The sequence below is a fragment of the Macaca thibetana genome, chromosome 1 (genome assembly GCF_024542745.1).
Source record: "Macaca thibetana thibetana isolate TM-01 chromosome 1, ASM2454274v1, whole genome shotgun sequence".
Lineage (NCBI taxonomy): Eukaryota > Metazoa > Chordata > Mammalia > Primates > Cercopithecidae > Macaca > Macaca thibetana.
This window is the reverse complement of record NC_065578.1, coordinates 206,061,602-206,088,476: the sequence shown is the minus strand read 5'-3', so window position 1 is coordinate 206,088,476 and position 26,875 is coordinate 206,061,602. Positions and strand designations below refer to the sequence as shown.

Here is a 26,875-nt window from a genome sequence, read left to right as displayed (position 1 = left end):
GGCTGCCTACCACGTCTGTTTCCTTCTCCCCTGTATGAACTTCAGTTCTGGGTGTGAATCTTAATTCTCCCAGTGGTTTTGCACTCTGTCTCACAAAGAGGCATTACTATGTGGGCACAGAAATGGATGTGCCAATGCATACAGGAATTCACTCCAACTAATAAAGTACAGTCCTCGGTCAGTCTGTTTAACTTTCCTTCCTTCTGTAGGGAGCTCTGTGTGTCTCCTTTACCTACAAAAATGACCACTACTCCTCCCATGCCGAAAAACAGGTGTTGGAGAAAGAATTTTATTGTTAAATGTGTAGATCTCCGAGAGATAGCATTGGAATCTGCACTATATACATACAATAATTGTTTCAAATAACCACCTTACTTTATTTTTTGCTGAGCCTATTAGACTAAAGTAAGTAAGTCACCAGAACAGATTAGTGAAACTCCATTGGTAAGGCCAAATTCTCCTGCTGAATGGCATTCTTTTGCAAAATATATTTTCATCTTGTCAAGAGAAAGCCTAGTTCTATTGGCGAATTTCTATTTCATAAGAAATACAAAACATGGCCGGGTGCGGTGGCTCACGCCTATAATCCCAGCACTTTGGGAGGCCGAGGTGGGAGGATCATCTAAGGTCAGGAGTTTGAGATCAGCCTGGTCAACATGGCGAAACCCAGTCTCTACTAAAAATACAAAAATTAGCTGGGTGTGGTGGTGCGAGCCTGTAATCCCAGCTACTCAGGAGGCTGAGGCAGGAGAGTTGCTTGAACCTGGGAGGCGGAGGTTGCAGTGAGCTGAGCTCACGCCACTGTACTCCAGCCTGGGCGACAGAGGAAGACTCTGTCTCAAATAATAATAATAATAAAAGTCCATTTGAATAATTTATGAACAACTTGTACCCTTATAACTGTGATATTCTATACAATGTTGTTTCATACTTTTTTCTTTTCAGTACCCTGTAGCCCATTGTATTTATTTGTCTGAGTGCAAAGTAGTCAGGATTGGACTCCTACAATTGGAATTAAATTATTTAATGAGTTTTTCCTCTTTTTAAGAAAACAGATCACAAAGAGTTGGAGGTGCAGTATTCAATTTGGTAAGTGCCAAAACCATTTCATCACCCAACTGACTCCCACAATTGAATCTTTTATCCTAACACCAACATCAGTTTTTATCCAAGGTTCATAAAGACCAGCATAAAAATGGTTTGCCATTTAAACAGTCCCACACTAGACATGGTATTGTAGCAACTGTGCCTTAACTCTATCAGCTCCTTTTGTCTGTGGTGAATGTTTACTTCTTTTGGATTGATTGTTCTACGGACTATAGTAAAATTTTCCTTTTTCCTATAAATATAGGTATAGATAAGCAAATCTTAACACCTTTCCTGTTAACACTCAGATGTTAACACTCTTTTGCTGCACTCTACACTGTGCTTACATGATTTTTAACAATGTGAAATGCAAATAGAATATTCTCGACTACATCCTTAGGCAATAGGACTCATACTTAGTCAGATATCAGTTCTGACACTTTTTTTCTTTTTTTTCTTTTTCTTTTTTTTTTGAGATAGAGTGTTGCTCTGTCGCCCAGGCTGGAGTGCAGTGACACAATCTTGGCTCACTGCAACCTCCGCCTCTTGGGTTCAAGCAATTCTCCTGCCTCAGTCTCCTAAGTAGCTGGGATTACAGGCACCTGCCACCACATCTGGCTAATTTTTTGTATTTTTAGTAGAGACGGGGGTTCACCATGCTGGCCAGGCTGGTCTCAAACTCCTGACCTCCTAATCCACCCACCGTGGCCTCCCAAAGTGCTGGGATTACAGGCGTGAGCCACCATGTCTGGCCTCTGACACTCACTTTTCATGTTACTTTAGGTAAGTCAGGTTTTTAGTTTCTGAAAAGGATGACAAGATAACAGAATTTATCCTCAAAATATCTTTTTTAAATGTTCATATGAAAGATATACCAAATACCATGCCATCATACTGTTCTTTAACCTTTTTGAATTATTACATTATTTGAGTTTTTCAGTTCTTGTGCTATGGAATGTGTATGTAGGAAACATACATTTTTTAATAGGAAAGCTAAGAAGAGAAAATTTACCATTTTTATATTTTCAAACATTATCTGTGAAGTTAATTCATTATTTTGTCAGCACCTTCCTACTGATATCTTTCAAAGGGTTACAGTGAGTGTCTTAAATATTCTAAGTTAAACCCACATCCAGATATTATTCCAGAAAAGTGCATTTCATCCTGCTTTTTCCAAAAAGTCAATAGGAGGTTTACTGGCATCAAATGGCTGTTGAATCCCTTCCAGTTCTACAAATTTCCTTGCAGACTGAGCAAGTGTGTGACCTCAATCTCTCCTTTGTCTGTTTTGTCTGTTTCTCACTTAGCTCTTTAAATTCTGACACAGTAAGTATTTAACCTTCATCAAGACCCCAAATTTTGCTCTAAATAGGGACCTATACATATGTTGACATATAGGCTGGTGACTAACAGCTTCTGTGTACAATATGTGGATGATTAAGAGCTGCTGTGATTTTATTTGGCTTGATTCTTAGACCCTCCACAGAGAGTTTATCTCCTCCACATGCAAAAGTGGCTTTACTATCTGTATGCTCTCTGTGCACAGGGGAGGTGGGCTACAGAGAGAGGTCAAACAGAGGGAAAGCATTTCTACAAAAGAGTATTTGCAATTTGAAAAACAGTAAGACTGCCTCATAAAATGCTGTTGCTGAGAAGGAAGACTCTCATATCAATTACAGAAGGTTCATTTATGTCATGGTGCTCCATAGTATGTGTAGATATATTCATATAAACAAATGTGTTCAAATATATATAATTTTTAAAAAGAATTGGAAAAGCCCTGAATATCACGTGTGCTCTTCAAGCCTTATGACACTTTTGCCAAAGCTGAAAAAACCTGCAATGATGTCCACAGAAATCCTGATGAAATGTGACTGCATTTTTTCTCTTCTTCAAATATGCCAAGGTCAGAGTTTAAGAAGCTTTAGCATGGTTGCAACATCATGCTATTTAAGGAAACTGCACTCTAAAGAATGAAGGCTATGATTCCACCTCTGGATAGAGGGTGAAAGCCACGGACTCAGCAGTTCCTAGGAATACCATCTATCTCCTGGACAGCACCCACAAGCTGCTGGGGGCATGGGGCTGCACCCTTCCTGCAGCTGCGTATCCTGGGGACAAAGTTCAATAAGGTATTCTTGTAGGAACCGTTTCTTTACACTGCTCTATAGACTGTCAGCTCAGGGCTTCCATGTGTTAGGAGCTGCTTGACTGGAGTAAGCTCTGGAAACCAGATTCAGATTTTAGATGTTTAACGCTCACGCAGTAGAAGCCCATTTCAATCTCGGTGTGGGAAGGTCATATTTGTTCTACCCATTGAGCTATCGCTTACAACTGCTCTCTTAGGTTTGCTTTCCAAGCTACTTCCTTATTCCTGCTTTTCTGATGGTGTCATACTGAATGGCTTTCCTTTTACTCCTAAACTGTATTTTTATTTAAAAAAAAAAAAAAAAAACCACTCAGAAATTAGAGCTGGAGGTTGGTTTGTCTAGTCTCAGCAGGAGTGTTCTCCATAGAATATTTCCTTTAGTCCTTAAGACAAATTGCAACATTTCAGTGTTCTGGTGAAAAGCCAGCCTCATCCCGCTGCTTCGCCGACACTTGGCCCAGCATCTGCCTGCCTGTCGGTATATGAATGTGCAGGAGCACACTGCAGCCAACCCGGTAACCTTGACTCTGGGTGGCAAAGATGAGCATAATTCTCTTCTGAGAGGACCTGGTGCCTTAAGCAAGAGGGCAGAGTCTACGTGACTAAAACATACCAACTTCCTCTTTCATAAGTCATCACATGATGAACTACAATTACAATTCCTGCCTTGTCTCTGCGAATTGCAGACGCATTGCCTCACCCTAGAAACCCTGCTCCTGTGTGTGGAGGAGGCGGCTGTAACTGCTGCAGCAGCCGCTTTGGACGGGATCCAACTCCAGTCTGTGCCGGGAGGGAACGGTGGGTGGAAGACGAAAACAAAGCTATGTTTACTTAGCATACATCGATAAAGCTGCTTCAGAGCTACATGAAAGGCCAGGCAGCATGAAAGACTTCTGATACAATATAAGGAATTGCTGCCCTGAATCCAGCCTTAACCCCCTTGATTCCAGATCGAGCCCAGAACTAAAATAGCCTTTCCATTTTCCATCGGGCATTTCATTAGGGAAGTTACAACAACTCAGTTTCGACATGAAACTGGCAGTGTAAAGTAAGAAGGAAATGTTCTTCCTTTGGAGAAGAAAAGCTCTGTTCTACAAAGATCTTAGTATCTCTCAAGGCAGAATTTGTATCTCTAATTCTATTTTGGGATGGAGTGGCAGGCTCTCCCTTGAGGCCATTACAGTACCAGCTTGCAGAGAAATGAGTATAATTAGGCCACAGCTCTAATGGTGGGTTGTGTTTTCTTTTAATATGTTTCAGTCAGTGCTTAGTGGGGCCGTCTCTTCGGGGCGTTGAGTTGGTTCATTTCTCTGCAGCACAAGGACTGGACTTCATCCCCTTTGGGCAGTGACGCAGTGGGTGAAGCCATGTGCTGGAATGAGTGTCACAGGGTCTCTGAGGAGGATGACCAAAGGGACAGGTCTTCAAAGTGGTGTGCAACAGCAGGGCCTGGGAGTGACCAAACCCGCTGGCACCAGCTACTCCCGGGAAGGATCTGGGCAGGCCCCGTTCTCCCAGCTTGGAGAGGGTGAGGCAGGATTGCAATTGCAGGGCAAGATCCAGGAACAGATGGAGAGACCTTTAAAGCAAGCGCACCTTCTATGGAAATCCCCAAAAGGCATTCAAGGTTAGCCTGTAAAAACATTTAGGTCTGACATTACGTTTTCTGTGCCATTTTCGAACAGGTTTTTTCATGTGTTTTAAGCAGCTCCCTCCACTGTTTCTCTAAGGGTGTTTTTCCTCTTCCTTGTGGTTAATCCTTTGAAGCAACCTGGTATTTTCAATAGCAACGACTAGAGAGAAACGTCAGCAGGATTTTTTTTTCTCTCCACCTACCAATCCAGTTGTAGGAAAGATAATATAATTAGTACCCTGTTCTTCCCACACTTAACCAGCTCATTCCAGTCTCAAGGGAGAGTTGTGGGCCTGTGTTCCCAACAAAAGCAGCCCCAGAGGCCGCCCTTAAAGAGCTGAAGTGTAAAAGTCCCAATTGAAGAGCGACTAAGCCTACGTGTATTAGGGAGACTAACGACCAGCCCAAAGTGATTTACCATAACACACACCAGCTCCTCCTCCCGATAAAAGTGCGAAACTCAAGCATTCAATTCAGTCTGGGCTGAGTCTGAGGCTGCCAACGGTGGCAGAGCTGAAGGCCGCGCGGCTGGGCTGGGCTTACCCCAGCCTGGGTGGCATATAGGGCGCAAGTCTGCCCCCATCGGCGGCTCGCCCTGCGCGACGGCGAGCCAGCCAACCGGTCGCCCCCACGGCCAGCGGGGACCCCGCGGAGGCGAGCAGGACTTCCCCCCACGACTCGCGCCCGCGCCTTCCGCCACCTCGAGTCCAAGTTCGGGCCCGGGGCGGCGCCTGGACGCCCAGACTCGCCGAAGGGGGTGGGGCCTGCGCTGTGACGCGGTCGCGCTGGCCGTACACCCCGGATCCCTGGAATGTGCATTCGTTCCACGAGGCCCTAGTGCCAGCGGCGCCGAGGCACGTCTGCGCGGAGCGTGCGCACACGCGGCGGCGGCCGCCCACGGTCCCGAGTCCACGTCACGCGCCCGCCGCGCAGACCTACATAAGGCGGCCGGGGCAACTGGCGCGGCGAGGCCCTAGCTGAACAGGGCGGGCTGGACGGGGCTAAGAGCAGCACTTGGTGTTCGCGAGCTGCTAATCCGAACCGCGCTCCCTCCCCTCCAGAGGGCTCCGTGGAAAACGCGCGAGCCAGCTGGCGGCGTGTGCACGTGGTGCTGGGCTTGGGAACATCCAGATTCTCCCTAGTTAGTAAAAGGGGCAGGCGGCGGGTATGTCCTTCCCAAGACAAATGCAAATGCAAAGCACCAGTGACGGATTTCATGCTCTTGTGTCCGACATTGAGCTTTCAAGTATAACTCCTAAAAAACCAGAACTGTGAACCACGCTAGACCTAAAATCCCCATTCTCAGGAGACTGACGGAAACCAAGTGACAAAGTGGCCTTGCATAAAAGAAAAAGAAATGGCTTTTAGCACGATTTGGTCCAGAGGCACACCAGGGGAAAACATCCTGAGGGTGGTCGAGACAGCCGGGTGGGGCGTGAAGTGAGGGAAAGTGGAGGAAAAGCACACGACCACTTTGCGCCGTGTTCCGAGGGGACACCAGCGCTGCGCTGCCGCGCTGCCCCGCGAGCGGGCGGGCGCCACAGAGCCGGCTCTCCCGACAGCGCTCCTTCGGCGCGCAGGGGGGAGGGGAGCGCGCGCGCGGGAGGGCGGGCACGCGCCCGAGGGGAGGGGGCCCGCGCAGGCGCTGTGCGAGACTGTCGAAGAATCAAGTCTGTAGAAGTGGAGCGGCCGCGGCGGCAGCAGCAGCAGCGACGGTGGCGGCGGCAGAGCTGAGGCGGGCTGGCCGCTGACGCTGGCGCTGGAGAGCGGCGACGCCAGGAGCTGTGAGAGAGCGGCGGAGCGACCCGGGGCCTGCGCCGCACCCGAGCTCCACGCCGCCCAGCCGCCGCCGCCCCGGCGCGGCATGCCCCGCCGCTCGGGCTGAGCCTGCCCCGGCGGCCGCCCCCCGCCCCCTGCCCCCCCGGCCTCCCCGCCCCCCGCCCCGTACTCTGTGCCGGCCGCCGCCGCGACCTGCTGCGCTCCCCCGCGCCCGCGCGGCCCGTCTTCGCCCCGGTCTGGAGGCCCGCCGCGGCTCCAGCCGAGCCCCCGCCGCCGCGCCCGCCGCACCGCCGCACCGCCGCACCGCGCCCGCCCGCCCGCGCCCGCGCCGGCCGGGGGGAACTGCTGCCGCGGCTGCAGCCCCTCGCCTCGCGCCCGCCGCCCCTCGTGCACCGGGGGCGCTGCGCGGGCGCCGAGCCTTCGCGGGCTTTGCCGCCGCCGCCGCCGCCTTTGCGGCCGCCGCCGCCGCTGGTGGGGGAGACGCGGGGTTGGGGGGGGAGGAGGGCGCGCGTGGTGCCGGTGGGGGGCGGCGGCGGCGCCCCCTCCTCCTCCTCCTCCTCCGGCGCCGCGGGCTCCTCGGACATGGCCGCGGCGGTGGCGGTGGCGGCCGCGTCCCGGCGGCAGTCGTGCTACCTGTGTGATCTGCCCCGCATGCCCTGGGCCATGATCTGGGACTTCACCGAACCTGTGTGCCGCGGCTGCGTCAACTACGAGGGCGCCGACCGCGTCGAGTTCGTCATCGAGACAGCGCGGCAGCTCAAGCGGGCGCACGGCTGCTTCCCGGAGGGTCGCTCTCCGCCCGGCGCCGCGGCCCCGGCCGCCGCCAAGCCGCCGCCGCTCTCGGCCAAGGACATCCTCTTGCAGCAGCAGCAGCAGCTCGGCCACGGCGGCCCCGAGGCGGCCCCGCGCGCGCCGCAGGCCCTGGAGCGCTACCCCCTGGCGGCCGCGGCCGAGCGGCCCCCGCGCCTCGGCTCTGACTTCGGCGGCAGTCGTCCGGCCGCGAGCCTGGCCCAGCCGCCGACGCCGCAGCCGCCGCCCGTGAACGGCATCTTGGTGCCCAACGGCTTCTCCAAGCTAGAGGAGCCTCCCGAGTTGAATCGCCAGAGCCCGAACCCGCGGCGCGGCCACGCGGTGCCGCCCACCCTGGTGCCGCTCATGAACGGCTCGGCCACGCCGCTGCCCACCGCGCTCGGCCTCGGCGGCCGCGCTGCCGCCTCCTTAGCCGCGGTGTCCGGAACCGCGGCCGCCAGCCTGGGCTCCGCGCAGCCCACCGACCTGGGCGCCCACAAGCGGCCGGCATCCGTGTCGAGCAGCGCGGCCGTGGAGCACGAGCAGCGCGAGGCGGCAGCCAAGGAGAAGCAACCGCCGCCGCCTGCGCACCGGGGCCCGGCGGACAGCCTGTCCACCGCGGCCGGGGCCGCCGAGCTGAGCGCGGAAGGTGCGGGCAAGAGCCGCGGGTCTGGAGAGCAGGACTGGGTCAACAGGCCCAAGACCGTGCGCGACACGCTGCTGGCGCTGCACCAGCACGGCCACTCGGGGCCCTTCGAGAGCAAGTTTAAGAAGGAGCCGGCCCTGACTGCAGGCAGGTTGTTGGGTTTCGAGGCCAACGGGGCCAACGGGTCTAAAGCAGGTAGGGGCGGCTGTGAAGTGAGGGGTTCTAGGGGAGAAAAGGGGACGGAGAGCAGAGGAGGGGTGGTTCTTTCGATTCACCATTTTACCCCAGCTCAGAAACAACAAACACCCCACTTCCTGATCTGCCTGAGGCGGAACCAGTGCTTAGTGGCAACGTGTTCATGTGCTGAAGCAGCATAACAGAGATGAGTCAGACTGGGCTGATACGCTCTGACACGGGGTTTTCCTTTCCCAGCACATTCTTGGATGGGAGCATGAGGGCACTAGTCACCTTTTAACCTATTGGGGGACATTAGCAGTCACATGCCCAGTGCAAACTAGGGTACTTTTGTGCATGTGTAAAAACAGGCAGTTACAAGCCTGCCATTTTCAGTGGCTCCGTTTTATTTTCAGTCTACTGCCTCGGAACCCCACACGCCTAAATGTTTCAAGTTGCGTGTATGTGCACCTGAAACTTGTAGGAGGGTTTTCCGTCTGTGCTTTTAGAGAGGAGGAATTCTGTAACGAGTTTTGTTTCGGGTTAGGAAGGGAAGGATCCCTTTCAGTGCACCGCCATTTATGTTTCCTTTTTCCTTTTATTTCTTTGTGTTTCCAGTTGCAAGAACAGCAAGGAAAAGGAAGCCCTCTCCAGAACCAGAAGGTGAAGTCGGGCCCCCTAAGATCAATGGAGAGGCCCAGCCGTGGCTGTCCACATCCACAGAAGGGCTCAAGATCCCCATGACTCCTACATCCTCTTTTGTGTCTCCGCCACCACCCACTGCCTCACCTCATTCCAACCGGACCACACCGCCTGAAGCGGCCCAGAATGGCCAGTCCCCCATGGCAGCCCTGATCTTAGTAGCAGACAATGCAGGGGGCAGTCATGCCTCAAAAGATGCCAACCAGGTTCACTCCACTACCAGGAGGAATAGCAACAGTCCGCCCTCTCCGTCCTCTATGAACCAAAGAAGGCTGGGCCCCAGAGAGGTGGGGGGCCAGGGAGCAGGCAACACAGGAGGACTGGAGCCAGTGCACCCTGCCAGCCTCCCGGACTCCTCTCTGGCAGCCAGTGCCCCGCTGTGCTGCACCCTCTGCCACGAGCGGCTGGAGGACACCCATTTTGTGCAGTGCCCGTCCGTCCCTTCGCACAAGTTCTGCTTCCCTTGCTCCAGACAAAGCATCAAACAGCAGGGAGCTAGTGGAGAGGTCTATTGTCCCAGTGGGGAAAAATGCCCTCTTGTGGGCTCCAATGTCCCCTGGGCCTTTATGCAAGGGGAAATTGCAACCATCCTTGCTGGAGATGTGAAAGTGAAAAAAGAGAGAGACTCGTGACTTTCCGGTTTCAGAAAAACCCAATGATTACCCTTAATTAAAACTGCTTGAATTGTATATATATATCTCCATATATATATATATCCAAGACAAGGGAAATGTAGACTTCATAAACATGGCTGTATAATTTTGATTTTTTTTGAATACATTGTGTTTCTATATTTTTTTTTGACGACAAAAGGTATGTACTTATAAAGGCATTTTTTTCTTTTGTTAACGTTATTAGCATATCTTTGTGCTTTATTATCCTGGTGACAGTTACCGTTCTATGTAGGCTGTGACTTGCGCTGCTTTTTTAGAGCACTTGGCAAATCAGAAATGCTTCTAGCTGTATTTGTATGCACTTATTTTAAAAAGAAAAAAAAAGCCAAATACATTTTCTGACATTGTAAGATTGCCTTACTGTCTGTCATTCCTTATTGCTGGCCCCTTTCTCAGGCCGGAGGCCAAGTGGTGGAGAAGGAAAGGAAATGAGTGAACGGGCATGTTGTCAAGTGGGCATGCCACTGGGAAATACCAGTTTACCCTGAAGCATTGTCCTCAGAGGAGTAGGAAAGTAGATTTTGAATCTCTGTTTTGTTCAAAAGTTCAGTTCCTGAGATAACTGATGACTGAGAGTGCTGCTGGGAAATTTTCAGGATTGTGTGGTCTTTTGGGGTTTTTTTTTTTTTTTTTTTTTTTTTTAAAGACAAAGTTGACCGCTGTTCACTGTCCACGTGATCAGTTGTAAGATTACAATGCTGCATGCTAGTTGGTTACATAAGACACAATTCCAGTGATGGAAGGCGGTTATAATGGATGGTGGTGTGTACAAGATGGCACTGCCATCTTTGAGCAGCGCCCAGCTCTGCAGCGCCACTTCATCTTTTTAAACACCCTAGAGGTCTGTTTGTTGTTGCTGTTGTCCTTTATTTTGAAAGAGTTGCAAGAGAAGTTACAGTCCAGGTGAACTTGGAGATTGTGGGATTGGTTTTGTTTCTGTTTTGTTTATCATTTACCTGTAGTGCTATTGCTGTTGATACTATCACCTATACCCTGTTTCTAGTGAGTGCTGAATACAGTATGGTACAATGACAGTAACAGCCGCGTGGTGCTGCCAGGACTGCCCTTGGGCATATCAGTGACAGCCCAAATGTGGGTGGAGGAAACCTGTAATTTCCTTCTTACATGTGTTTGAAATACCAAGTGAATAATACTGTTCTGGAAAAAAATGATAAACTAGTGGAAATTAAAGAAATTAAGGGTTTTATATAATAGGCCCCACCTCTCAAAATATTTTTAGAAGTCTTTTTGTAAACTAATTTCTTTTGATCACTATTTTGCATCAGTAAAATGATTTTTTTAAAACCAATAAATCATCAATTATTAGAAATAGTTGTCTCACAGTGATACTGGTTTTTCTTTTGTGCTGTTATGATTTAACATTGACAGGAACACTTAAATCCTTATGTTCAGGTGTTTGTAACTTGGCCTTATAATTAGGCTGAATTATGGCTTCAAGGTCTAGAATTTATGTGTATGATTCACAGCCTAGCTTCTATTTTCATTTGAAAATACAGATTTTTACCAACTTTGGATTCTTTTTTAGCTATATGTTTGTCTTTCCTTTTTAAATTGTTCAAAATATTTTTTAATGGTCAAGTTACTAACACTTGAAAATCAGATACTGCACCAAATACAGTATTTTTTCATAGTGTTTTTAATGAGTGCATCTATTATTACTACTGTGCGAGAATTCATGTTACCAGTCATTGTTATATTACAAACAGACTTGCATGATTAACCAGTTACACTTTTTTTTTTCAAATTGGAGTATATATGACTCAGTTCAGACTGGTCTCTCTTATGTGAATGCACACATGCAGAAATGCAGAGTCAATTTTACATGCCCATAAAGACATTTGTAAAGAAATCAGCTATTATGATCTGTTGTATAAATGTGTATCTAGGCACTTTATTATAACTGGAATTTGACCTCATAGATGTTACAACTTCATCAGTCATTTGACCTAATTTGTGGTAGCTATCTGTATGTTTTGCAATCTTAATACAGATACGCGTTCCAAAAAGATTAATAGAGAACCATCCTGCTGTTTTGGATAAGTCTGTCCAGCTGTGGGAAGGGCAACCTGTGGTTTCTCTGTACTGGTGTTTAATGGGGGAAGAATATGAACAGCTTTAAAGAGCTGTGTATTGTGGTTACTACTATTAAGAAATAAGAGCTGCACGAGTCTGACTGGCCCTTGGGTGGCCTTTGTGGAAGGCTCATAGCTGGAAAGTGTTGATCTGGGTTTTCTGGCATTCTTTTAAGTTAAAAAGTTAACATTGGGACGTGGGTTTGATCTTTTGTTGTACCTGATGACAGTGCAGAGATTCTCCACAGCTGGATAAAAATGTCAGAAAGCTACTTACTGTACATGGGCAGTATCAGATTTCAAATCCTAATATTTCAGCTATGCTTTTAATACTCAAAATATAAGGGGATGGGGTGTTGAAGCTTTCCCTTTTTTGCTTTAACAATTTATAGAATTTAACAGATGTACTGTCTTTTATGTGGCCTCACATTTAAAGTTATGAGAACATACACATGGTTTACAACTTTTACTATATACCTTCCCTTGGCCACCAAGTATTTTAAAAGTGTGCCACCTTTTAACCTTTACTTTTTTTAAGTTGAAGGTGATACTTTTTCTATATATGATGAAACTCATGTCAACTGAAGTGAGTGTAATTTCAGATATCAACATTATTATATTTTAAAATCACGCTATGGAAATATCACCTGAATTCTGTCATTTGTCAGATTTACAGTACCTTTTTTTCTTTAACTTTTAGCATTAAATAAAAATAAAATTGGGAGCACTGAACATTTTCTGAGGCCTTTTTTAATTTTCTAAAGCAAGCTTAGAATGGCTATTGTTTTAATCACTAATGGCAATGTGACTAAAGGATGTGTGGGTTTGGGGTTGGGGTTTGCCTGAACTTCAGGAGATAAAAGACATGGAACAAAAAGGCAACTGATGGTATAAAAAAGAAGTGCCAGGGACTGGGGAAAGGGCAACTGGATAGGGGACACAGATGAAAGAGCTGAACAAAGTACAGCTAGAAAGCATTTGTTTATTTTTCAACTAGCAGCAGAACCAGCCATTCTGCAATAGTAGATTGGAAGGAGAAGATAGTGACGACACTGAAAAGACTGTCAAGGCCTGGAGCTGCTCTTTGGAAAGCTTTGGAATAAAACAGCTACCTTGGGCCATAGGAAATGCACTAAAGACAAAACGGATTTAAAAAAAAAAAAAAAAAAAAAAGCAAAGCCTTATACTTTGGAAAGCTTAGGAATGAAAAAAGCCAAATCCATGTATGAGCTTTATTGATATCCTGAAACCTAAATTTATAAATAGAGATAAAAGGTAGAAAGCACGGAGACACATTTTACTGGCTACTCTCATATAGTAAGACATTTCCTAGATGTTGCAGCTTTTACTCTTTTTATTGATTAACGGCTTGGCAGACTTCTCTATGAAAGGAAGTTGTGAAACTTATAAAGAGTTTGAGGCTAGGATATACATAGAGTTACTACTATATGTTTTAAATTAAACAGCAACAGTGAATGTGTACTTGAATATATTTACACTAGGGGTGGTCCAGTGACTAGGAGGGGGGCCCATCACTATATATATTTTAATAGTTTTTCATTATTAGTAGGCTATTAAGGTCATTTTCAAGAAACCATATTCTTAGCAAGTTACAGATAATAAAAAACAATTTTTCATGTAATAACTAGTTAAAAGAAATAGGATGAACTTCAGTTTTTTTAAACAAAAGTGCTAAATTTTATTTTTAATGAAATTGAAAATAGTGCAGCTTGTAGAAGTAATTTTCAACATTTCAAAACCTCTTCCCAAAGATACACTTTAATGACTGCATTTCGTTTTCAGTTAAGAAAACAAACCGGACTCTTGATGTGGCAGATGTCTTTGTTTATTCCCCAAAGGGGAGTTGAGGGAGAGTTAAAAGGAAACTATGGAAATCCTTTTTTAATTCCTAGACTTTTAAGTCCCTCTTTACTCAAAGTTGTTTTGCATATGATTTATAGATGGTTTTATTTGGTTAGTGAAGAGTAAAATGTTTCTCTTCCTGATTCCTAAGTGTATACGTGGAATCATTCAGAAAAATGTTCAGTTGTGTGTAGGCCATGAGAAGTCCTGAGTCACCCTCATTTGCTTGCCTTTTGTTCGTAGGGAACAGTATGAGAAGACACGCCTTTCCTCTGTCACAGACCAAGGTCAGATGCACCAATGAATGGAATACATATTTACCCAATTTATCATCTGGGGTTCTAGAAATCGGGGGTGTTTTAACTCTTTCAGTGCCACTGGTTAGGCCTCTGACAGCAATAGTACTACAATCAAATAAAAATTACAGGTGTGACTTTCCAGATTACAAACTATCTAGATCTCTTGTTGGCTGTTTCTGTTGACAGCCTGCATTTTCCTTAATATGTGTGAACCCCTCACTGTAACTTAAAAGGCACACAAATAGACAATTTATAAATTACTCGTTAAGAGGTTAGCTAGAAAATGAGTAGATTTATGGATTATCTGTGGATTCCTCCATTAATCCTCAGATAAATCCATAATTTGTCAGGGATACCCACACTACCCCTAGTTATTAATTGATACCTAATTTAACAGTGAACATTGTTTTAACTCATTACTGTGTCATCTGCTCCCTCCCCGTGTCAATACAACTTAACCTAAAATGCTTGATTGGAAACAGCTCTCTGATTTGTTGATTTGGAGTGTAACTTGCCTCTTTAAAAGATTATAGAATACAAAGTCTGTGTTTGTACTGGTTTTTATCAGAAAATTGTGCACATCTGCCTGGCACAACATAAAACAATCCATACAACCCACAGAAAAGGTATTTTAGGGCAAAAAGTAACTATACCACAGATCATTATTGAGAATCATTTAGACATAGTATCTTAAAAGCTGTTCTTTTATTTTTAATCCAAAAACCAACTGAGTAAAATTTCCTTGTAAAACAACCCTATTAAAATGGTATAAAGTTTCTTCTGTAAGACAAACATTTATTTGGAAAATAGAATAGCACTGTATGACTCACACTAACTCAAAACATGGAATAATAAATCTTTAATGCAAGTAAAATATCACAGAATCAGCCATGAAAAGCCTCTGGGAGATGATTTCTGCCTAGGTCAGATAAGTCTAGAGACTAGACTACAGGATTCCTAGTTTAAATTGAGAGCTTCAACGCACCGGTTGCTCTCATCCTTTGAATGGGCTTTCAGAAGTTAGATTGCGTAATCCAAAGAGCCTCCTCCAGCAGCTCTGCAGACGCCCTTGATGCTGAGATAAGACATCCTGTATAGGGTAATAATGTCACATTTGAATATTTCTAAATATAGTTTACATTTTGGGGGAAATGAACTACATTACATAATCTGTAGATCACATCACTTACCACTTTTACTTAGCAATTAGTATTTCTAAGTATATCATCACCATCAGGTAACATTCAGATGCCCATCAGGCACCAAAAATTGAGTTCGGTTTTGTTGTGGAGGCACTCAGCAACTTAAGCAGATAAATATTTAAGTCATTGCAAATTTATCTGCAATATTATAGAAAACATCTTTCCTATACTAGTTCAAATAGAGTACTTTGAATTGCGTATGTGGCTATTTATGTCTGGGGCGGGTGGGGTAGGGGGGTGGAATTAAAAACCTAGAAACAACATTTCGCCAGAGCTAAGGACCTCAATTTATTTTAATGCATGGAAAGAGTTTATTAAAAGTGAACCTCAAATTACTGAGCTTTTGCCTTATTGTATGATTTTTAAAGTATTTGCCATACTAGTAAGAGTTCTGCAGAGAAGTGACATGTGGGAGTAGAGATTGTCTGGGTCAGACTAAATCAGCATTTCTTTGGCACAGGCTTGGCTTGGGCCATCTGCCTGAGCCGACTATATGTGTGAGCTGCAAAACAGAAAAAAGCTGTTGAGAGCCTTAGCCCAGGCTGAGAGCCCATTACCCCCATTTTGTTATTTCTGCCTGCAAACAGCAGTTCAATTAGCTTTTCTGGTGATAAAAGATAAAGATTTATTGTACCCCATATACAATTGAAATCAGAATTTCACAGGAGGGTCACAGTCATTAGAGAAGTTTTGTAATACTATTCTCCTAATAAGCACCATATGGGTTGTTGCTGTTATTATTTAACACCTACTAAGCAGGCATCTCATTCTAGGCTCTGAACAGCTGAGAGGCTAGCTCCTACCTTTTGTGCAGCTTAAAGTCAAAGCCACAGGTAGGAAATGTCACTTTGCTTGGTTCAAGACACGTATTGACAAGAGTTAACTATGAGTTTGTTTCCTTCCAGTTTATCTTACAAACCACAGTAAAATTCTGACATAGGAACACAGTCCGAAGTCCAAAGTGCTTTCGCACAATAAGTTCATTATGCCCAGCGTGCAACTCATGCATCAAAGGGGCCGCCAGACCCCATCATCTTTATACAAATCAAGAGGCCAGTTGGAACAAGGAGGCTGGTCAGAGTGGTCAAATTGTAGCTTTTCCTTTCTTTTTTAAAAAATTTATTTTTTCACTTTGTATCGCTGTTCAGAATGGCACTTTTTAAATGGAAGAAAGAATCCAGCCCTGGCAAGCCCTGTTTACTCCACGGGAAGGAAAGGGGAGGAGGCTCCCTCACTCTCCAACAGCCTGGAGCCCACGAGGAGCCCTTGCTGCGGTTTCCAAGGCGGCCCCCTGACTTGCGCCGCGCCTCTATTCTAGAACTTTTCCCGGGCCGGAGCAGCGCAGTTTCCGCGCGCCCGGCTCTGCGCACGTGGAACCCCGCGACCCCGGGCGGGGCCGGACTGGACCCGATGGGACGGGACGGGACGGGGCGGGGCGCGGGCCCGGAAACGGGAAACGGCCCCGTGCGCTTCGCCCCGCCCCGCCGCCCTGTCCTGGCTCCGAGCGCCAGGCCGAGCCCGCGCGCCAGCTGCCAGGCTATAATTAGAGCTACCGCGGCCCGGGCCCGGCCACCTCCCCGCGCCCCCCACCCGCGTTCCCGGGGAAGAATGTGCGAGTGCGCGCGAGGGCCCGCGTGCGCCGCCGCCGCCGGCGCGCTCTTTGGAGCGGAGACCGCGTGGTGAACCAAATAAAGTAAAAGGTCTGGCTCCTGCTGGGCGAGGCCGAGCGAGGAACGTGCGCGCCAGAGCAGGGGTGTGGCGAACCCTCGGTAGCCCAGAAAAGATCAAACGCGCGTCAGCAGCAGCCCTGGCTGCCGCCTGCAAGGGTCCCCGACTGGCCGGGCTGTACTGGGTGGATTTTCCAAGTTGGAGATGGCGCATGACAAGAGCTGCCCCAAATCAAATGTCACTCCCTTTTTGGAAATCATGATGCTGCCTTTTTTTTTTTTTTTTTTTTTTGGCTGTAGCTATAATAAGCCAAATGTTCCGTGCTGGTGAAGTAAACACGCATGTTTAAGAAGCATCTGTGTTAGCACTAATGGATGGTGCATGCTAATAAAAATGTATTTATTAAGCAAACCTCAGGACATGCCCCTATGGGAACTGCCCAGAGTACTGTAACAACTGACTGCCTGGAATCAGTTTACTTTCCATCAAGAAACTTTTATTTAAATTTTAAGAAAAAAATTTTTCTTTGATCATAGCATTGTTGTGCACTGAGGTTCTACCGAATTAGTTTACTGCTGATTTTTATTAATTATTCCCTTTAATACTCTGCAGTATTTTCTCAAAAAATGAACAACATGACCCCTGTCACTTTAAAAACTGACATTAAACTGTTTCTCCATCACCACCTTTGGAGTTGGGGGGGGCAGGGTGCTGGCTACCAGAAGTAGCAACTAGATTGTGGATTAAGTATTGTATAATAGTTTTGTTTAAAAGTGAATGAACGGGTGAATGGATAGGAGGCTAAAAAAAATAAAGCCTTGCTTCAGGCTTGTGAATTCCTAGACACAACCCTACCCCAAAGACTTCCTTCACCAACATATTTTTCTTTCTAGATAATAGGCACAAAAACCATTTAGAAGCTTGAGATGGAAATCGTGCAATACAGTCTACTCTTTATATATGTTACTGAGGAATCTGGAAGCTTTTTCGGGTTGAAATGCAATTCCTAGGAAATTATTCTTGCTCTTTTCCTGTGACTGTCTTGACACAGCAGCAATGCAATTTCAGTGGCTCTGCTCCTTCACAAAGACCTTTGAGAGGAAACTATGCTGAGAGATGCAAATTCAGGGTTCTCTGAAAACACCTCAGAATTGTCCAGTTCTGCCCCCAGATAAAACCACTAGAATAAAGGTCAGGAAATCTCCAGATGTTCTTGGGCCTTGTGCAGTCATCTCAGGTAATTCAGTTAAGTTTTGTGTCTGTTTTGCAATTATTAAAAACAATAGAGCCCAGGCACAGTGGCTCACGCCTGTAATTGCAGGACTTTGGGAGGCCGAGGCGGGCAGATCACCTGAGGTCGGGAGTTTGAGGCCAGCCTGGCCAACATACTGAAACCCTGTCTCTACTAAATATACAAAAATTAGCTGGGCGCCGTGGTGCATGCCTGTAATCCCAGCTACTTGGGAGGCTGAGGCAAGAGAGTCTCCTGAATCTGGGAAGCGAAGGTTGCAATGAGCTGAGATCGCCACACTGCACTCCATCCTGGGCGACAAAGCGAGACTCCATCTAAAAAATATATATATACACACACACATATATATCCACACGTATGTATATACATAGACATGTATATATACACACGTATACATATGTGTGTGTATATATGTGTGTGTGTATATATGTATATATATGTTGTACTTGACTCAAAGGGGGCTAAAATATCAAATGAGGTAACCTCTATGACAGGTTTCTGGTTTTTCATTTATCAATGAGACATGAGAAGGTGCTGTCATACAGGGCATCATTAGGTGATTGGCACAATGAGTGCCTACCACCCAAAATAGAGACTTTCAGTTATTATATTAAACAGAATAATAGCAAATCGCTTTGAAACACTGGAGAGAAGGGGCTCCCCCTGCTGTCATCACAGAAAATGCATTGTCTCAGGCCAGAATCTTGTACCTAGAGTACTCACTGGGTTTCAATCGCAGTACCAAAAGATTCCCGAAGTTATCATCACCTTGGAGGATGTATAGTTTTATTGGAACTAAAATTAAAATATCACAAAGAAAGAATATGAAACACCCTATGCTCAGATTCATTTACTCAAAGCTCAGCCTGCCTATGAACCACCAAAATGGTCCTACCTCACTCCATTTATGACTTTAAAAGTGAGGATGGTATTTGTGTGACTGGTAGCAGCTGGGGGTGAGTGGGTTGAAAATATGTTTGAACATATTTCATTTTTGTTAAGATTTATTTAAATAAGGAATCAATAAAAGTGATGTATAATGGGAAATAAGAGCATCTTCATTGGATTTTGACCTTGATAAAAACGTGTTTGTGAAAAAAAAATCCTTTAATTTTCTTGTAAATCATATTTCTTTACACAGGAGCCACTGGATTCATGAGTAAGTCTTCAGAGGTCATGAAGAGTTGGGTTTGTCACCACAAATGTGTAGCACTGGAATGAACTGATTCAAGGTCTCAGTAACAAATACTGGCTGAGCTGAGTCTCAAGCAATGACCAGACCAAGCCAGAGATCTTTCATCTAGGCCATGTTTGCTGAGGGGTTGAGGACATGGATGGAATTAGGTTGAAACTCTTCATGAACAAGATGAATTGTAAGCAGTTAAGAAGGAAAAGACGCTGGACATGGTGGTTCCCACCTGTAATCCTAGCAATTTGGAAGGCCAAGGTGGGAGGATCACTTGAGACCAGCCTGGGCAACATAGTGAGACACCATGTCTACAAACACTTTAAAATAAATAACAATATTTATTGTTAAATAAACAAATAAATTGAAAAGGAAAAGAGATGGCATGTGCAAGAGTTGAGAGACTGGAGAGGAAAAATTACATGAAGGAACCAACATCTGGTCATAGCCATTCATTCATTCACTTATTCGTTCATTGGTTCACTTGCTCTTTCACTCTACACATACATCTCATGGTAAATAACATGACCTCTGGGGTCAGACTGCTTACTCTTAACTTCCAGCTCCACCTCTCTCTGACCTTAAATATAAAGGTATTAAGAAACAGTATGTTCAGTTTGCTTCCAGAAACCACTTTCTTCATTCTGCCACCTCACTGGCTGTTCTTTCACTGCTTCCTCATTATCTCACTTGGAGTGCCCCTAAGCTTCGTCCTCAGATGGTTTTTTTTTTCCCTCTCTCTGTCTACACTTACTCCCTGCAATCTCATCCAGACTTATGGTTTTGAAATAACATTATATGCTGACTTTCAGTTTTATTTCTCTAGCCTAAACCTTCGTCCTTGAGTGCCAGCCTTATATATCCAGCTACCTACTCAGTTGTTCGCTTGAATATCTAATTGACATCTCTCATTTATACGTCAGAAGTTGAACTTCTGATCTCCCTCCCACCCTCCCCACACCACCGCACCACAGTCTCCTTCCAGTCTTTCCCGTTTTATAAAATGGCAGTTCCATCTTCTAGTTATTTGAGCCATAGACCGACCTTAGAGTGGTCTTTGACTTGGATTTTTTTCTCAGCCACTCTCCACCCAGTCTATCAGCAAATCCTCTTGGCTCTACCTTCAAAATGTATTCAGAATCTGACCACATCTCACTCCTTACTAGACGCCGCCATCATCTCTTGTCTAGGGTGTTGCAGAGTCTTCCAGACTGTCCTTCCAGTTTCTCCTTGTCCTCTGCAACTTATTCTCAGTTCAATAGCCAGAATAAACCTTAAAAATATTCATCTGATCTTGTTTCTCCTTTGCTCAAAACCTTTTGGTGCCTTTCTGTCTCCTTCAGAGTCAAATCCAAAGTCTTTACAATGTGCATCAAGGCCATGCTACCTCCCAGACATGGCTCCTGTCCTTGTTCATGCCAGCCACGCCAGCTTCCTGGTATTCCTTGACCTTGCTGAGCATGCTCCCACCTCATGGCCTTTGCATTTGCTCTTCTCTGCTTGGAATGCTCTTCCCTCAGATGTATGCATAGATGTATGCATTCCCTCATTTCCTTCAGGTCTCTATGCCAATGTCCCCTGTTCAGTGATCTTCCCTGATCAGTCCCCTGATCTTCCCTGACCACCCTCTATTAGCATCCTCTTGCTCCTATAACAACATCCCACAAACTTATGGATTAAAAGTACACCAAATGATTATCTTACAGTTCTGGATGCCATGATCTAAAATTAAGATGTCGGCAGGGCTGGTTTCCTCGGGAGGCTTCAGGGGAGATGCCACTTCCTTGCCTTTTCAGCTTGTAGAGGCCACCTGCATTCCTGGGCTTGTGGTCCCTTCCTTGCATCACTCAGCTTCCTGCTTCCATCATCACTGCTCTTCCTGCCTCCTTACGAGGATCCTTGTAATTATATGGGGCCCAGCTAAGCAGTTCTAGGATAATCTCATCTCAAAATGGTGAATTTAATTACATCTGCAAAGTCCCTTTTACCATGTGACTTCATATATTCACAGGTTCAGAAGATTAGAACAGACACATCTTGGGAGGCCATTATTCAGCTACCGTAATATATTTTATGCACTATATAAAATTATCCATGCTAAGCTACTTCACATTCTATAGTCTCTGTTCCTCTTTTATTTTTCTTCCTAGTACTTTGCCTCATCAGATGTTATGTATTATTTACTAATTTATAAGTTTTTTTCTCCCCAGATCCTAGGCCCTGCATGCGGTAGAGCAGGGATCCCCAATCCCCAGGGTGCAGCCCCATATGGGTCCATGGCCTGTTAGGAACCAGGCCATACAGCAGGAGGTCAGCGGCCAGTGAGCGAGCATTACCTCCTGAGCGCCACCTCCTGTCAGATCAGCCACGGCATTAGATTCTCATGGAAGCATGAACCCTATTGTGAACTGCACATGCAAAGGATCTGGGTTGCACACTCCTTATGAGAATCTAATGCCTGATGATCTGAGGTGGAACAGTTTCATCCCCAAACCATTAACCCCTTCCCTATCAGGTCCATGGAGACACTGTCTTCCATGAAACCAGTCCCTGGTGCCAAAAAGGTTGGGGACTGCTGCCATAGAGTGTAAACTCTGTGAGGAAAGGCAAAGTGACCCCTACTGATATGGTATGGCTCTGTGTCCCCACCTAAATCTCATGTTGAATTGTAATTCCCAGTGTTGGATGTGCGGCCTGGTGGGAGGTGATTGGATCATGGGGGATGGTTTCTGATGGTTTAGCACCATCCCCCTTGCTGTTCTCGTGATAAAGTTCTCACGAGATCTGGTTGTTTGAAAGTGTGTAGCACCTCCCCCTTGTATCTCTCTTCCTCATGCTCCTACCACGTAAGACATGCCTGCTTCCTCTTTGCCTTCTGCTGTGATTCTAAGTTTCCTGAGGCCTCCCCAGCCATGCTGCCTGTACAGCCTGCAGAACTGTGAGCCAATTAAACCTCTTTTCTTTATAAATTATCCTGTCTCAGGTGGTTCTTTGTAGCAAGGAGAGAACAGACTAGTACAGCCACCTGTCATGATCATGTGTGCTATAAATATTTGTTAAAGGAATAAATTTAGTTTCTAACCTCAACAAGGGAAATATGGTGAAAAGTAATAGAAAATAAGAAAAGAGCCATAACAATGTATTTATAAGATACAATAGAAACCCCATCAGCCTACCTTGGGAGAGAATGCTGAGGGTAGCAGCCATGAGGTGGGTTGACCAGACAGGATAGAGGAAGAGCAGAGCTCAGAGGAATATGAGGGGCTTTGGGATGCTGAGCAAGCACAGGGACCCCACAAATGCTGTTCAGCCAGGACACAGGGTCCACACAGACAGACCTGGATCAAAAAAACCAGAAAGAAGCAGTCAGAGGGCGTATGGTAACTAACCACATCAGAGTCCCAATCAGAAGGGTGATGTGTCTTGAGATGCTTTTACAGGTGCAGAGTTTCGGGGGATTTAAGATAAAGCAGGAGGAAGTAGGCAGGAAGCAGTTCTCCTTGTGGCATAGGATGGTGACCGCTTTGCTCAGGCTGAGCCTGCAGCAGTGGTGGGACTTGGTTCTGATTGCTGGGTCACAGGCGGGTGCTGCTGCCATCTGATCAGTCACTGTGGTCTTCCATCTTCTGGCATGGGAGGAGACAGAGGGCGGTAGGGGGAGGGCAAGACTCACTTAGCAGCTCCTTGGGTGCTCTTAGGAGCATGTTAGCAGCAGTTCTTTTTTTTTTTGAAAGATTCTAAGTGGACATAGGACAGTGTCATGGTTAAAGGCAGGACTGCCTTCAAATCCCAGCTCCACCATAGCTAGCTGTGTGTCCTTGGAAATACGTTTTGTTCTTTAAGAGATTGTCAGGAAGAATCAGATAGGAGCAATCAGGGTGTTGTGAGTCCTGATTATGCAGCAGATATTAATCATATCATGTGACTCCAATCATCATGTCCTAATACTGTCCTCCAAACAGAGGTAAGGATTATCCCACCTGACAATGGATAAGTTCTTTGATGTCTCTAAACCTGTCTCCTCATCTGTAGGATGGGAATAATAATAGTACCTGTTTCTTAAATTCATTGTGAGGGTTAAATGACGCAATGTGCAAAGTCTCCTTGAGTCTGTGATTTAATAAATGTGAGGTCTTATTATTTATCCCAAAGCAGGAAGCATCAGAGTTCTGGGAGGGTGACTTAACCTCACCTGCTCTTCCTCTCACACAGTCTTCCCACTCAGGTCTTCTGTGGATAGAGTTCCTCTGACAGTATTCTTTTTTTTTTTTTAACCAGATGGAGACTCGCTCTGTTGCCCAGGCTGGAGTGCAGTGGCATGATCATGGCTCAGCAACCTCCACCTCCTGGGTTTAAGCGATTCTCCAGCCTCAGCCTCCTGAGTAGCTGGGCCCATAGGCACATGCCACCACACCCAGCTAAGTTTTGTATTTTTAGTAGAGACAGAGTTTCGCCATGTTGCCCAGGCTGGTCTCGAACTCCTGAACTCAAGCAGTCCACCTGCCTCAGCCTCCCGAAGTGCTGGGATTACAGGTGTGAACCACAGCGCCTGGCCAATCTTCTTTAAATGCTTATTTAACACCCTCAAGCTTCTGAGACCCCTCTCCAGATCCCTACTCAGTGAAACCCATCCCCACCACTTTCAGAGGTAATAGATTGCTGGTCCTTTGTCCTGCTCATGCTCTGCAGACTCTGCTCTAAGTCTTCAGTTGCAAGTCTGCATGCCTGTGCTCTGTTCAGGCTCCTACGAGCCCCACTGTGGGGAGCTCTGGTCCCTTTTTGGCTGTGGGGAAGAGAAGCAAGAAAGGACACCATGTTTTAGGAGCCAGAGAGAGGTTGGTTTGGAGAATTTTAAGGCTGCTTTAGTTTTGGTGCTGTCTCTCCCTAGCAGCAAGGACAAAGGTCAGTTTTATGCTAAATTAACTAAATGTATTTATCACTCCTCACACCCTAGCTATGGAGGGAACACTAATGCTTATATTATAGAATTATGAGCATGAAAATGCTCTGCAAACTCTTAAGTAACATGAAAATGCTGACTTTTATTGCCTAACTTGGGATTTTCTACCCGAACTTTGCTTTAGTGATGAAGTTGGGAATCTGCTTTTCTTACACAACATTTTTACAAATATCAAGACTACTGATGAACTCTTCTCTGACCACCTGAAATATGTATCGAACACAATTCTTCCAAATCCTAAGCTCGTCCTGAGGATGCCGCCTTTTTTGTGAGGTGGTTCTCATGGCTTTTGGTGCAGTTATAAGTCAGTGGGTCACGTTTCTGCACTGCCTTGCAGAAATGCTCTGCTCAAATTTGCCATGAGGTCCACAGTAGGAGCCAGGAGGTCAAAGGCACCAGAGGATACCATAACCTTCCTCCTAGCAAAGCTGGGAAGACCTGCTAGGCTAGCTGCCCTTTACTTTAGTCCCCATAGGAAGGCCACTATATTCAAGTCTGAATATAAAAACAGAAGGAGGCTGGTTCCTTTGGGTATATCTGACAGAGATTGGAAATACCTCCGCTACTAATTGGGGGCCTATACAAATGAGTGTCTCATTTCAATGTGTGGCCAGGATTCAATGTAAGATTGCTAAGGTGGGAGCTATGGCCTACCTGCTTTGTCTTCCTTGAGCCATAATAAAAGCATTTATAAGACACCATAGGGGCAGATACAGTCACTCTGCCAGGAGAGAGGCAGCAAGGGGGAGGGGTTCGCACAGAAAGAGACACTGAAACTCCTTTGCTTTGGGCTCCCAGGTCCCACCATGAAGGCTCACATCCGCCCCAGTCCCCAGGCTGACCCAAGCATGAAGTGGACTTTTGAGGGGCCTCTCCCAGTCTCAAGATCATCTTGTAACTCTGAGTTCCCATGGGGCTCCCTGGGTTTCCTTCCCTGCCCCAGGGCTATTGTCCTTAGGAAAGGCTTCTAGGTGGCTCCAGGCCCCTAGATCACACCTCTCAGCTACTTCTTCCCTCTCTGGGCCCATATTGGGCAAGTCCATGGGACAGGACTGTGCCTTGGCCCATGACTAAGCTCTGTTTGGTTGCCCTGTCCCCACAACCTTAGGTCTCTTCTAGGACTGGAGATCTACCATAAGCCCCAGTGCAGTGAAGAGGATTCTGCTGCTTGCCTGGTTTTCTTCCCAGCATCTCCTAGGGGATGGCGTTCTGTCCAGGTTCTCTGTCACCATACCGTGCCTTCCTGTTGGGTCTCTCCTACCTCATATTGGGCTCCATGATGCCGACCATTTTCTGGACTGTGTCTGAGACTCTTGGAGCTTAGGATGCTGCACCTCATCCCGGCCCATCATCTCCCAAATCAGATTTTGCCACCAAATCAGTTGAACCAGTGCCTGTCCCTTCTTAGTAAACAAGTTTGGTGTCACTGACTTATAAGTCAGGGCTCTCCAGAACCTGACTAATAAACAGAACCAATAGGATAGAGAAAGAGAGAGACCGAGTTGAAGGAATTGGCTGATGTGATTGTGGAGGCTGGAAAGCCTAACATCTGTAGAGCAGACCAGCATGCTGGAATTTTGTTGTGGAGTTCATGCTGTAGTCCTCAGTCTGAAATCTGCAGGCTAGAAACTCAAGCAGGACATTTATGCTGTAAACTTGAGGTCCTGTTCCTTCTCTTTGGGAAACCTCAGTCTTTGTTTTTAAGGTCTTCAGTTGATTGGATGAGGCCCATCTACATTATGGAAGGTAATTTGCTTTACTTGAAGTCTACTGATCTAAATATTACTCACATTTTAAAATACTTTCAAGGAAACATCTAGACTGGTGTTTGGCCAACCGGGCACATAGCCTAGCCAAGTTGACACATAGCATTAACCATCATGGCCATTTTCCAAGTTTCCTTTTCCTTCTCCCTTGGCCTCGCCAGATGATGATGCCTCTACCCGTTGTGATGCTTTCAAGGGCAAAATCACAGAAAATCCTACTCAAATAGGCTTAAACTTTAGGAACTTAATGGCTCTGGAAACTAATAAAATCTACAGTCAGGTAGGCCCTGGCTCTGACTTGCTTAAGGTTTAAGCTTCTTCTCTCTCTGATTCTGTATCTGTGCCTTCGCTGTGTTGATACTATCTTTAGGCAGCCTTCCCTCCTGCTTACAAGATGATGCACTTTCTCTCACATCCAAGAGGAAAGAGGGCAGAGCATTCCTTCCAGAACAAGTCCCAAGCTTCCCTCTGATTGGCTCAGTCTCAACATCATCATAGTGGGCAAGGAAAAACTCTGCTCTGATTGGCTCAGGTCTGCCCATTCCCTAACCAATCCCAGGGCAAGGAGATGGGATTTCCCTGACTGGCATCTAGTTAGGAGTCTTTCCCTGCGATTGGGAATAGGATCAGTCCCACCACAATAAATGGTTGCTGCAGAGTGGCTGAGGAATGGACTAGATGCTGGGAGATGAACTTAGCACTCCACATCAGCCTCCAAAGCAGGGCTGCCTGGAAAGAAGGGTGCTCCCTGCGTGGATACCAGAGCAGTATCAGTACATCATGGCGGAGTGGGGTTGTGGCTGGTGGACATGTGCTCACTTCAGATGCGCTTGTCCCTGATCTGTTTGCTCCTCCCTCTGATCCTGAGGGAGCGCTCACCTCAACAGGATTAAACTCCTAGCAGCTGGCTTTACAACTGCGGGATTTGGGGTGTTGCTGGGAGCCACCCAGAGC

At 46.2% G+C, this 26,875-nt stretch overlaps 1 protein-coding gene, 2 long non-coding RNA genes and 1 other non-coding gene across 8 annotated transcripts in view; 1 reads left to right on the top strand and 3 right to left on the bottom strand.

Moving 5' to 3' along the window:
• LOC126942628 (uncharacterized) overlaps positions 1–7,463 on the bottom strand; it is a 42,658-nt gene extending 35,195 nt beyond the window's left edge. For all 4 annotated transcript variants that reach the window (XR_007721589.1, XR_007721592.1, XR_007721590.1 and 1 more), the window contains exon 1: positions 7,333–7,463. This is a non-coding gene — a long non-coding RNA (uncharacterized LOC126942628). The remainder of the gene's footprint in view (positions 1–7,332) is intronic.
• IRF2BP2 (interferon regulatory factor 2 binding protein 2) lies at positions 6,543–12,457 on the top strand. 2 transcript variants are annotated; one of them, XM_050769928.1, is made up of 2 exons: positions 6,543–8,277; positions 8,875–12,457. In XM_050769928.1, the coding sequence occupies exons 1-2, from the start codon at positions 7,230–7,232 to the stop codon at positions 9,588–9,590; spliced, it is 1,764 nt and encodes a 587-aa protein (XP_050625885.1). In that variant the 5' UTR covers positions 6,543–7,229; the 3' UTR covers positions 9,591–12,457. The 2 variants fall into 2 exon arrangements, with proteins under 2 accessions (XP_050625885.1, XP_050625894.1); XM_050769937.1 differs by having other exon boundaries at positions 7,185–8,229.
• A 2,442-nt stretch (positions 12,458–14,899) lies between these two features.
• LOC126942668 (uncharacterized) lies at positions 14,900–26,346 on the bottom strand. Its single transcript, XR_007721601.1, has 3 exons — positions 25,946–26,346; positions 22,372–22,533; positions 14,900–14,977 (listed from the first exon to the last, which is right to left on the bottom strand). It is a non-coding gene; the product is annotated as an uncharacterized LOC126942668 (long non-coding RNA).
• Positions 23,054–23,182, bottom strand: LOC126945084 (U8 small nucleolar RNA). Its single transcript, XR_007722288.1, has one exon. It is a non-coding gene; the product is annotated as a U8 small nucleolar RNA (small nucleolar RNA).
• Positions 26,347–26,875: the final 529 nt, after the last annotated feature.